The 12365-nt window shown below is 33.7% G+C and overlaps 1 protein-coding gene across 1 annotated transcript; it reads left to right on the forward strand.

Moving 5' to 3' along the window:
* Positions 1 to 10259: 10259 nt before the first annotated feature.
* LOC135123111 (uncharacterized) lies at positions 10260 to 12365 on the forward strand. The gene is made up of 2 exons (XM_064047625.1): positions 10260 to 10602; positions 10661 to 12365. The coding sequence occupies exons 1-2, from the start codon at positions 10430 to 10432 to the stop codon at positions 12291 to 12293; spliced, it is 1806 nt and encodes a 601-aa protein (XP_063903695.1). The 5' UTR covers positions 10260 to 10429; the 3' UTR covers positions 12294 to 12365.

Consider the following 12365-nt stretch of genomic DNA (forward strand, 5'->3'; position numbering starts at 1 on the left):
TGAATCTGGACGACTTGAAAACTGCCGAATTCAAATTGAATCAGTATAAGGACCAACTCGACAAGCTAGGAAATGAACCATTTGCACATCGACATTTGAGTACCTTCGCTGTGATCACCATCGTGATTATATCCGCTTTACTCTTTTACATAACATGTTTTAAATGTGGATTACTTAAAGGTCTCATTGGATACTTCACGGGTTCCCGTCCGAATGATGGTCCACCACGACCAGGTCGCTGTTGTCCTCAAATCTTCAACTACTGCAATATACGATCCAATGTGTCACGAAGACCGTCAATTCATATTGAAGCCGATGACCACTCCGAAGAAATTGTTTATCAGAGGGCCATCCCATTGACACCAATTCCCACCAAAAGACGATTGTGATTCTCTTCTCGGAGAGAAGAGACTTACGGAAGGAGGTGTTATGTCCTACCCCGTTATCAAACGTGATAACAAGTGTTCAACCACCACTTGTATCCAGGGAGCAACGACTTACACCCCGCGATAACCTTCAGACTTATTACGTCATCAACCCATCAGTGCATGTGTGCACGCACACTCATCTTAACCCTTGCTAGACCGATCTCCACTTCACCCCCGGAACTCGAATTTCATCAGCTTCTCAACTTTTACCATATAAGGAAGCGGAACTACCGATTGGTCTACGCATCTTCACATTTCATTACCATATAAGGGCATACGGTACCACACAAGAATCACGGATCTATTTTTGTCCAAAACGAAGTTATATAAGGGAGAAATTCCAGCAAGAGCGTCATTCGAGTCGTGTTCACCAGTAAAAAGTCTCAAGTCGTACCGTACGCTGTTCCCGTCTTTATTTTATAAAACATTTTATTTAGTGGACTTAGAAAAGTTTTTGATTTTATTTTATATTTGTTCGGACTTAGAAAAGTTTGTCTTCTCAAAACAGCACTAAAATTATATTAATTAAACCACTATCGAACAAAATGCTCTGAATATTTTTATTCTTTTTTATCATTATTGTATAAAAACATGCGTATTCTTCACATTTTCGAAACTCGTGACTGACTCGTTCTTAATTTGACCAATAAAAAATTTGTAATGATATCATCAACATGGATAATTCTAGTCACAGCATAAAAGAAAAGTAATCACAGCGCTATACCTATGCAAGAAAAGAAAAAAGGAAAACGCCAAGTTCGGCATCGAACCACAATCGCTGTACCGCCGGCGAAGGTCTCCATTATCTTCGACACACCCACTGCTCCATGGGGACGTTGAAACCGTGTCGTACATAAAACGCTATTATACCTTGCAATTGTTTTTGCGAAAATTTGAATGTTTAGCGAAAAAACTAAAATTGAATTCGTACACTGCAAATCTATGCGTATATTTTTGTGCAACATTCAAATCATTTTAGAATACTGTTCATTGAAATGACGTCATCAAATTGTTGGTGGGAATGATCAACCAAATTTTGGTTTACATTTAACCATTTAAATGAAATTTCTAAACTACATACAAAATTTGACAACAATCGGTCCAGCAGTTTCGGAGATTACGTGTCTAATGAAAATGGGTAGACAAACAGACAGACAGACAGATGGAAACGGGAGACAACTTTTTTCGTACTGTTGGGGTCATGAAACTTCGAGAAAACATAAAAGTGGGCATTATTTTTTTCAAGAAGGCAAAATAAAAGATATTACGTATAAACTCACTCACTGTCCAATCCTAACAACTTACGGTGATTATCTGCATTGATAAAAATCTCAATTGTGGCATGGTCTCCTGAAACTGGATCGCTTACTTTACTTTGCATGTCCTCACGTTATCTTAGTGCCTTTTTTTCTTTTATACTTTCTGTCTTTTCTATTATACAGAGAAACTCAGTACAATAATTCATAAAAAAGCTGAGGGTCTACTGGTACATACAAAGCCTTACATCTTAGTAACCAATTCTATCTAAATTATACAGGATGTTAATAAATGAGTTACATCTACGGGACGTGAACACTTTACAAAATATTTACCGCTTTCGGAAAATACAATTTTTTGGCGGCAGATATTGAGTATTGTAATTCTCCATCAACCTCTTGGCCAGATCGAAAATAGGCTTCAATAAAAAAGTTGTTTTCTTCTAGAGTCCATATTTTTCCGTCTCCTTTGTGATTCATTAAAGAAATAAATGTATTAATTAACTAATATAGCAGAAAGTCAGGTGAAACACTACATTAATAAATAAATTGCATAGCGCAGCAAAAAAAAACGTTTATTAAAACCCTGCAGACTGCATATATTTTTACACCTTACAAGAATATTCCTCTAAACATCTACCTACTTAAATGGAGAAAGGATGTTCGGATGAGAAGACGCAGCACAATTAAACAGGTCAAACCATTTTATAGGACATTCCACCTTGATTGTGCTAGTCTTCTCATCCGAACACTCGGTTCCCAACCCTTCCTGACATGAATGATAAGCCCTTCGAGTATTGTTGTAAATTTATTTTAAACTTGAGTGACAGTTGATAAATTGGGGAGACCTCGTTTGATCCTATTTAATTATCATCTAACAAGGGAATTAAATGACGTTTTAGGTCTGATGATGGTTTTAAAAAGGTTATCACTGATGCAAAAAAGTTTGCTAGTATGTTAGAAACAAATTTTGAGTTTGAATAAACACCAATTATACGCCATAGATATCATAAAAGACGAAGTCAGCGATGAATAAATACAATATCTAATATAAAATTCAAGGTTGACTTTTTTCAAACTCTAGACGTTTCTATTAATGACTTAATTAATATTAAGAGGAAGATTTGAACAACTACAAAGTCACAATACATTTTTTCTTTTCTGTATGACATTCACAAGTTTTAATTTTTTTCTGAAACGGAAATTTTTGAAAAATGTCACATACTAGAATACATCGTAACCAACGAGCAAACAAACCTTCTCACGAACTAGAAGTTCTGGTTAGTTAATTAGTTAAAATAAAAACTTTTCTATAATGCAGCTTAAAATATCGTTTCAGAGAAGATATATGGATTCAATTCCAAAGATGACTCAGTTACAAAATTATTATTTAGCTGATTTTAAATTATAATATAAGAAAAAATAACAATAAATTAAAAATTGTCACGGTGGCTACATAGACTACTAATATTATAGAGAAGATCTTCAAAAAGTGGCATTTACTAAAGAAATTTGTCATAGTATTAAATTTACTACAAATAATCAATTTTAAGAAGCAGATTATTTGTCAGCAGTAAATTTGTTTCAAAATAGCTTATTACTATTATTGAATATCAGTGGCGGCTCCTCGGGGTGGGCAGGGTGGGCAATGCCCACACTATTTGATTGTTTATGATACGAAGTAAAATATTGATTTTTTTTCTTTTTTAAAATATTTTATATATATACACAAATAATTATCGTCGTAAACATCATTTAAGCCAACGGATTTTCTTCATTACATCCCGCAGTTTCCGCAACTGAGAAATTGCAGTTGTAAAAAAGTGCGTCAGATCTCGGCGTTATACGGTTCATGTGAGAATGGGCTAGTCCACCCTGGTCCACCCTCTTGATTGTAAGCAACGACATACGTTCGGTTTTCTATGTACGTAACTGAGAGTAAAGAATTCGACACGCGCGTCTTTGCATGTGTTTTCTTGCTTCAAGCGGGGCAGGACGCCCTGGCCTCAACGTATATCTCAAACGCTGCAGAATCGGATCTCTGGATATTCGATTCAAGGATTCAATAAATTAATTTCGATTTTTTTACTTCTTCTGTATTGTAAAACTATAGAGGTAATTATTTTTATTACTCTATTGAAATATGGGTAAGGTAGTAAGGAAAATAATGTTATGCGAAAATTCTTGAATACTATTGTTATAGAAAAGAGCAACACCATAATAATTAATAAATACTTTTTCATATCAAATGAAAATTTGTAATAACCATATTCTTGTACTATGACACCGTGTAAACTTTATAATGAATTATAAATTTAAAAATCCGAATAACCAATGATGAGAATAAGTAATACATTTATTATTGCAATACGTATCTGGCATGTGTATTTTTTTATTATTACATATGCATTTTTGTTTCATAATTATAGCTGTAGCAGAGTCAACAAAAGTTAAATATACGCTTAATTTATTATTTAATTCAGACTGCCCGCACAGGTTTGTTACGGGTTCGCTTTACCATGGGTGGGCAAATCCACCCTGAAAATCGGAAGCACTCGGCATGGTTCGTCCTCGTCGGCGACACGACTCAATTGAGTTCAGTCAGATCAGAAACTGCAGTTTGGATAGTACATTTATTAATTATAAAATGTAGCTTATTCAAATTACCAAATAGTTAGGCGGGTACCAAAGTAGGTACTTTCTAGCATTTTTTTTTAATGGCAAATCCTACTGTAAGCTGTGCAAATTATATTAGAGAGGTGGTAAAGAAGGCATTAAAGACACTGAGTTTTTGTTTTTAATAGAGATGTACCGACTGTAGGTCTGGCCGACTAGCCGACTAGCCGATTGTTCGGCCAGTAAAAGCCGACTAGTCGGCCGACTGTTCGGCTTTGCTAAAACCGGTTTATAAACGCGACAGACAGTATGTTTTTTTTCTATTTCTCTGACTACCTTAAAAATTTGTTTTATTTTGTGGATATTGTTGGTGATTTAAAAGCGACGGTACGGTTTTCAGATTTTATTTCGTTCTTTACTGTTCGAGAGTGCCAGGGAGAAGAAGGAAGGGTGTTTAAAATGGTACACAGGTAAGCTCGGTTTCGAAGAGGTGGAAGTAGGTAAAGAAGGAGTTTAGAAAATTCTAGAAAGGAAAAGAGAAAGTATGTAGGAGCGTAGGGCAGGTAGCCGAAAGATCGGAAGTATTTACATTTATACAATTATTATGAATGCGCGCATGTTGAACACCTGATTTTGTGGGAACTGTTGTTCATACAATTTTAATAACAGGAATAACTAAAGTTCCTTTGTTTTCCAAAAAATGTATTAAATTTGTTTCGATAATTTTAACATTTAATTTTTTTAGTAACTCAGTACAAAAATAAAGAATAACACAATTTAGGGCCAGTTTATACAATATTTTAACTGCGATTAAGTTGATCGCGCATTTAGCAAGGCCATTAGCGACGTCTGATTAGCGTAGAGTCGGTCACATGGTACTTTAAGGCGGGGTTAAAAATTAAATGGCAATTAAATATTCAATTGAAGTTCTGTAAACCTGGTTTATTTGTTTTATATACTATTTTAATTCTAATTCGGCTGTTTAGCCGACTAGTCGCCGACTGTAGCCGACGATGAAAAATGGCCGAATAGTCGGCTTATCCGACCGGTCGGCCACTAGTCGGTACATCCCTAGTTTTTAATAAATAAATTCAGTAGTATGGAACTTGATATTTATAAATTATGTGTTTATAAATTAAGATCATGTCCCGAAATGAAACAATTGGTCATCACAAACTCTCGTGGCAGTAATAAAGGCTTTAATCAAAGTTCGGACAATAAATATTAGATACCTATTGGTTGATCGGTAGTGAAACAACAAACAAAACTGTTGGAATTATCTGCTATTTAACATAAAATTAAATTACGAATACTTTAGAATTCTACAAGAAGAGCGATATAAAATATATCGCTACTGCTTTACAAAAACATGACCAATCTGAATAAACGAAAATTACTTGGAAAACGAAGTGAAACTATAGAAAATTCTCTTAAATTCGGCGTTTATTCGATATGATAATTTTCTTGGCTACACAAAAACATACATTTCGGGGACAAGATGAATGGCAAATTTCTCTTAAAGTAAATTCGATGATAAATTTAAAAAGTTTTTTGGAGGAGTCTTTGGCAATTAGTGGTCTTCAGAACGATTATTTTGGAATTATTTTTATTTTATTTGTTATTGTTAACTTTGTTAGTATTTTGAGAATTTATGTTTTGTTTGATTTGGCATTTTTAATTTTGCTTTTACAATAATTTTCCAAATTGCTGCTTTTTCTAAGTGTAGCCTATCTCAAAGGTTTAAAATTTAATGTTTTCTCGTCATGTTATTTCAAAATCTTTACATGTTGGGATCATTATTTGAGTTTATAGTTCTATAAATTCCTAACAAATCTATTTATGTGCTGAACCTTTTTTTTGCTCCTCTTTCCTCTTCTAGCAAGAGTCTTCGACGTTCTCGTTGGTTCTTGCTGACCGACATTGTAAGTAACATTTATAAAATAATATATATGTAATATACATAAAATATTTGTTATATTATATTGATTGACATGCAGCACCAAAACAAAAACACGTTCTCACAAAAATGATTAATTATATATATATGTATATATATATTTTTTTATACATGTTATAACCTACCTATAATGCTTTACCCACCCATCAAAAATCACCACGAGCCGCCACTGTTGAATATTACATTGTTATCTTAGATCATATAATAAATAGATACCAATACTCAAACTGAAAGGTGTGACTAGACATGAAGCTATCTGTTGTCGTTTTCTACGTCAAGGGGGGTAGTATAATGCTATCCTTGTGTGATCACCACATCTTCATCTTTGTTATATGCATTTCATCTGTATATGTCTATTTCACTTCCATCCTTGTACCGCACCAGCGCAACAAATCGCTTTTGACAGATGTTTCTTCTAACCTCTCTTTCGAGTTGTTGTACAAAAAACAATTTTAGAATTTAGAACAAAGATCCTATTTTAAGTGATGTAGTCATAAAGGATCACAATTGCTGCCCAATAATTTACTATTGCTTTCGTTATCTACTGTGAATTATTTATAAAATCAAGCTGTCAACATCTTTCTTCCGAAGTTAGTTCAGACATACTTCCTAAAATTTAGGCGCGCAAAATTCAAATAGTGATCAGGCAAAGATAGCTTCATTGTAATTCCTCCATGCACGAGAGAGATGTGTGACAGGAGGATGTCGTCACAGGCTGTCCTAGGGAAAGAACACGGCATGGTGGTATCTATTTAATATATGATCTAAGATTGTTATTGTTATGCACCACAGTAAAATTATTTTATACATAATATGAAAAATGCCGTAAAAATTTATGTGGTGCCTTAGTTGTGCACCAGAGTTTAGAATATAATAAATTTCTTTAAAAGAAAGCTTTTGAAGTAATTTTCTATCCAATGTTATTTGGGAATGGATATTATATTCCCTCGATAGCCCTAAGTTAAACTGTCGACACTTCCGCTATACGGAACCAGACATCATACTGAGGTTTCCCAATAGTAATAAAAAGAAGTAATGGTAAAACTTTTATTACCTAAATATATTTTCTACATTTCATTTATTGTTTGAAAAGTAAGTTCAAGAGTAAAATTAATTGTAAAAGAATAGAGAACGCATTTTCTCCAAACGAAAAACCGTTGGGGAAAAGGTAATTTCTGACTAAGGTATAACTTTTATTAGTATTTTTGTATAGTTTAGTGTATAGGTAGCGTATAGCATAGTAGTCATAGAATAATTTCATTGTACAATAAATGCTCGACGTGCATTAACTATGCGCCGTTGTATTACTGGTTGCATATATACTAATTAAATTTCCATAATAATTTATACAGTATGTATTAAAATTAATTCGATCTAAATTATTGTGTTACTTTGTTAAACAGTAATAAAATCATTAGGTACAAAATTATTTATGTGCAACATTGATCGAAGGTCTTTAATTAAAGCTGCACTATGTAGGTTCATAGTGTCACTCCAGGCTTAATTTAAGTAAAAATTATTTTTTTTTATTTCACAGTCTGTTACAAAATTGATTTTGCAGTTCTTTCAAATTTTAATCTAGGTAAGCTGGTAGTACAAAAAAATGAACACGTAAACACGTTGAAAGTTGCTATTATCAACGACATGACTTTTATTCCAAAGCCTACCTACATTATTTGTTTTCTTTTACCTGCCTTAAGAAATTTATTATCAAACATTTATTAATTCCCGGCATTTTCTTAAATTTTCCGTTTTTCTAAGACTACAAACATTTTGTAAGTATTAAAACATCAAAGCACATCCTACATCCATTAATTCTGAACACGTTCGTTCAGTGCGAATTACTGTCCGCTTACTCATAGTTTTTGCAATTTTTGTGCATGTATTATGTATTTAAATGTAGATACAGCAAAGTGGACAAGGATTTTTTTAAATACTTTTTTGTAAATGAATTTGGACTGAATTTTTTTTTCGGTTTTTGTCAATGAGAAATAATTATTATTAAATTTACAGAGAATTTAGATTAAAAATCATCAAATATTAACCACAATCTGGTAAAAAATATACTTCTACTATGAAACCAGTACATGACCTATTATAAAGAGGTCGTTATCGAAATTGCTGTCACAATACTCGTCCCCACAAACGGCAGTTGGAGTTCTATTGTTGTTTAATTTCGGTGAATAAAAATAAAACGCATTTTATCAACTGTTCGCGGTGTTCACTTATTATCTCTGTTTTTTTTTTTAGAATAGAAAAATCTGTGGAATTATAGCTGTAGCCTTTGTTCTATGCAAAAAAATTGTTTCTTAGCAGAATACATATTAAATATTTGTACCTATCTTTTTCAAAAGAATAGCCCAATGTTTTATACCATCAACTTTTTGTCTGTAAAAGGAGTCAAAAACTTTTCAATGAGGTTTGTCCCTGACAAGACGAGATACTCGTTTATAAATAAAACAATATATCGGCAGGAAGGGCGATAATGTTAGACGTTGCAATAACAATCTTTCCGAAATTAATTGCTTCTACCATTTTTGCAAAAACAGAAAATCTTCACTTAAAGGGTTGCACAAGATACTGAACAAAGGAAAACCAAACTGGGTTACTTCTTCGTTTTACTTGTTTGCCTAATTATAAACTGTTAGCAGTATTATTTCATTCTCTTCATCTAGAAACAGTTCGTGCACTATATCAACTATATTTCTGAAATGATTGAACGTCACAATAGTGGATTCAATACTCGTCTTGAAAAGCTCTCGTTTCTATTTTTGCTCAGTCTTGCAGTAAACAGAGTTCTGTGTTAAACTTTTTCCTCAGAATCTAATTAATGTATGTGTTTTTCCCCAGTGTAAGTAATTACTTATTGTGGATGGTTTTTACGCAAAGGAGAGTCCTGTTCGTCCACATTATAAATCCAATGAGTGTCAGTTCTTCTTGTAATCCCATTCAGTGTGTTAAAGAATGTTTGAATAAGTTTGTTAAAATAAAAGTCGTAATTCATGCAGCGGAAACATGTCGTACCTTTGGCATTAATGTTTTTGTCGTTGCGTGTGGAAGGTTAAATAACTTTGATATTTTTAACCATCTTATTTATATGTTACCAATATTCCGTTTCTTGTAGCCACTCCAAAGAACAGTGCAGATACAAAATGGCAAATATTATTCCATAGGAACAAAAAAATGTAGTATATAATATATTATAAAACGAATTTCTAACAAATGATAATTTTTAATTATTATTATCATTATTATTAGTTCAATTAGTTTGTGGGCATTACGGCGAAGATCAAAGTGTATCACTTCAGAGAAAAATTGCCGAATTGTTTTCATTCCAACAATAAGATATTACTACATATAAAATCTTAAATTTAGCCAGACGATCTCTTAAGATACTAATTATCCGTAAGTAACTGCTCTCCTCCCTTATGATTTGAGATTTACAACTTTTTCCGCGGCACTTTATAAACAAAATATCTCATTTATAGTGTCAACTTCGCTGGTTTAATTAAAATAAAAACAATGCTAATCGCTTATAAACCAAAATCGGGTGGATCAACATTTAGGAACAAAGAAAAGCCGAAACTACTGGTACAACAATTGATAACCTCAAACGGGGACACTTCCGGGGGCAACAAATTTTATGTAGATTCATGTAATATTTTTATAGGTTACAACGTTCCCTGTACAAATTACATAACGCAATATTTCTGGAAAAATACGGAGACCATTGCGAAAAAGATATTCAACAACCATGGGTGCTAACGTAAAGGGAAGAGATGCATTTCTGTATGCTTCTTTTATGTGGCTAAATCCATAGTCACAAGTAACATTTGGGGAATTAAGAATGAAATCTGTGGTACGCTTGCATTTTACAAGGTTTACAGTTGAATTGCTAACTGCAGAAAGGGGACATGTCCCATTTTTTACCACAATAACATTCGTACATAATCGTGTTCTAGAGGTCTAAACACATCTCTACTGCAAAACGGGCCATGTTTAATGATTTAGCTCGGGGCCACAAGCGGATGAAATTTACGGTTACAGCAGAAAAGGGATATGTCCAGGAGATATCGACTTTCTGCAGTAAACACCGTGGTCTCAACGTCTTGCGCGGGATATCCGACTTAAACTTAACCTCAGTTGTGTTGTAAACTAGTAAACTGTAGAAAATGAGTTCTAGTTCGGACAGTGAGGTTGAAACCCCTAAAAAGAGGAAAAAAGGTGTAGTGAATAGTGAAGGTTATAAGAGAAACATTATTAAAAAGGCAAAGCTTCATGGTTTGCAACACGTTAACTATGCTGGAAAGACCATATTCGCAAAAGTGATTGCTGGAAATGAATGGTAAGTTATTGCTTAGCAAATTAAGTCTTATGATTGCCAGTTTCGAATTTTTTTGTAGTTGCCATCAAAAATGTTTGACGAAGTTTACTGATAACGAAAAACTTAATATGCAGCAATTGTTTTGCAATATGGACACAAAAGATCAACAAGACTTGCATCTACAAAGACTATTAGAGACTCAGCCTGTTTCGCGGAGACGGGGAAAAATTGGCATGGTTAACACAAAGCCAAAATCATTGACTGTAAAATATTTTGTACTTAACGGGAATCATAGAATAGGTGTCTGCAAACAAGCATATTTGTCAATCCACGGAGTGACTAAAAAACGTTGCGAACGTCTGGTGGTGCTTTTGAAAAACAATAAAAGTCCAAAAGATATGCGTGGTAAAAATGTGAGTGGTAATGCTATAAAAGGAACTGTAATCGCCAACATCCGTAGCCATATTGAATCTTACCCGGTCAAAATATCGCACTACACAAACAAAGAAATGCGATATCTGGATTCCAAATTATCGGTAAAGACCATGTACGAGATGTTTAAAGAAAAATTTCCAAATGACCGCATTTCATATAAATTCTTTTGGTCATATTTTAAGGAAAACTATGATTTAAGATTCGGTAGACCAGCCAAAGACACTTGCAGTACCTGTGAAGAACTCAATGCCAAAATAAAAAGCGAAACCTTAAATGATAATGCTAAGGGAGTGGCGGTGGCTGAACTTTTGGTACATAAACGACGTAGTAAGAAATTTTATACAACCTTAGATTCTGTGAAAAAAATGTGCGAGCAAAATGATGATACTCTGGGTATTTGCATCGACTACATGGCTAATGTTTCGTTACCACAAATACCTGTCCAAGATATCTATTATTATCGCCAGCTAACAGTATGCACATTCGGAATCCATAATCTCAAATCGAAAGCAATGACGTGTTATGTTTACCACGAAGGAGAAGCCGGCAAGGGAGCAAATGATGTATGTTCTTTTCTTAAACATTATTTTGAACAAGATGCTGAACGTAAAATTAAAAAACTTTACATTTTTGACAACTGTTGTGGTCAAAATAAAAACAACACCATGATTCGCTTTGTGATGAGCCTAATAGAACTGAAAATATTTGAAAAGGTTGAAATATTTTTCCCAATAAGAGGGCATTCCTTCATGCCTTGTGATCGAGACTTTGGTCTTATTAAAAGGCAGCTAAACCGAGCTGAAAGATTCTACACAGTACCTGAATACATTCAAATAATCTCTGCAGCATCAAAGAATCCTCAGAAATTTTCAATTGTTGAGGTTTCTAGAGATATGATTTATGATTTTAAAAGCTGGTGGTCAAGATTTTACAAAAAGACATGCCTAAGTAATGAATCTTACGGGAAGCGCGTACCACGCAGTCAGAAAAAGTCATTTGCGATTGCTTCTTTTCATCAGATAACTATTTCCTCACCTAGCGAAGTTGTTTGTCGAGAGCTGATAAACGGTTTACTCACAGACACTTTTAGATTGAGAAATACAGAAAAGAATTTGGCTTTTCCTACAACACAAGCGTATCCCGAAAAACTAGCCATCAGCCAGAAGAAAATGACGGATATAACAAACACTTTACGATTTATCCCAGACGCTTATAACGCATTTTGGCAGGAGATTGCTACTTGGCCAACTGTAGAACAGGAGCGCGATAATGATTAAGTTTTTTAGTCAGATATACATATAACATGTTTGTGTAAAATTATAACTGAAATAAAGCTGTTTTTTGTGTTT

Source organism: Zophobas morio, unplaced genomic scaffold (genome assembly GCF_036711695.1).
Source record: "Zophobas morio isolate AGI-343-1 ecotype UQ-CSIRO unplaced genomic scaffold, CSIRO_AGI_Zmor_V1 ptg000006l, whole genome shotgun sequence".
NCBI lineage: Eukaryota > Metazoa > Arthropoda > Insecta > Coleoptera > Tenebrionidae > Zophobas > Zophobas morio.

Coding starts and splice junctions, on each gene's coding strand:
- LOC135123111 (XM_064047625.1), top strand. CDS start 10,430: ATGAGTTCTAGTTCGGACAGTGAGGTTGAAACCCCTAAAAAGAGGAAA. Junction 10,603..10,660: donor GTGATTGCTGGAAATGAATG/GTAAGTTATTGC, acceptor ATTTTTTTGTAG/TTGCCATCAAAAATGTTTGA.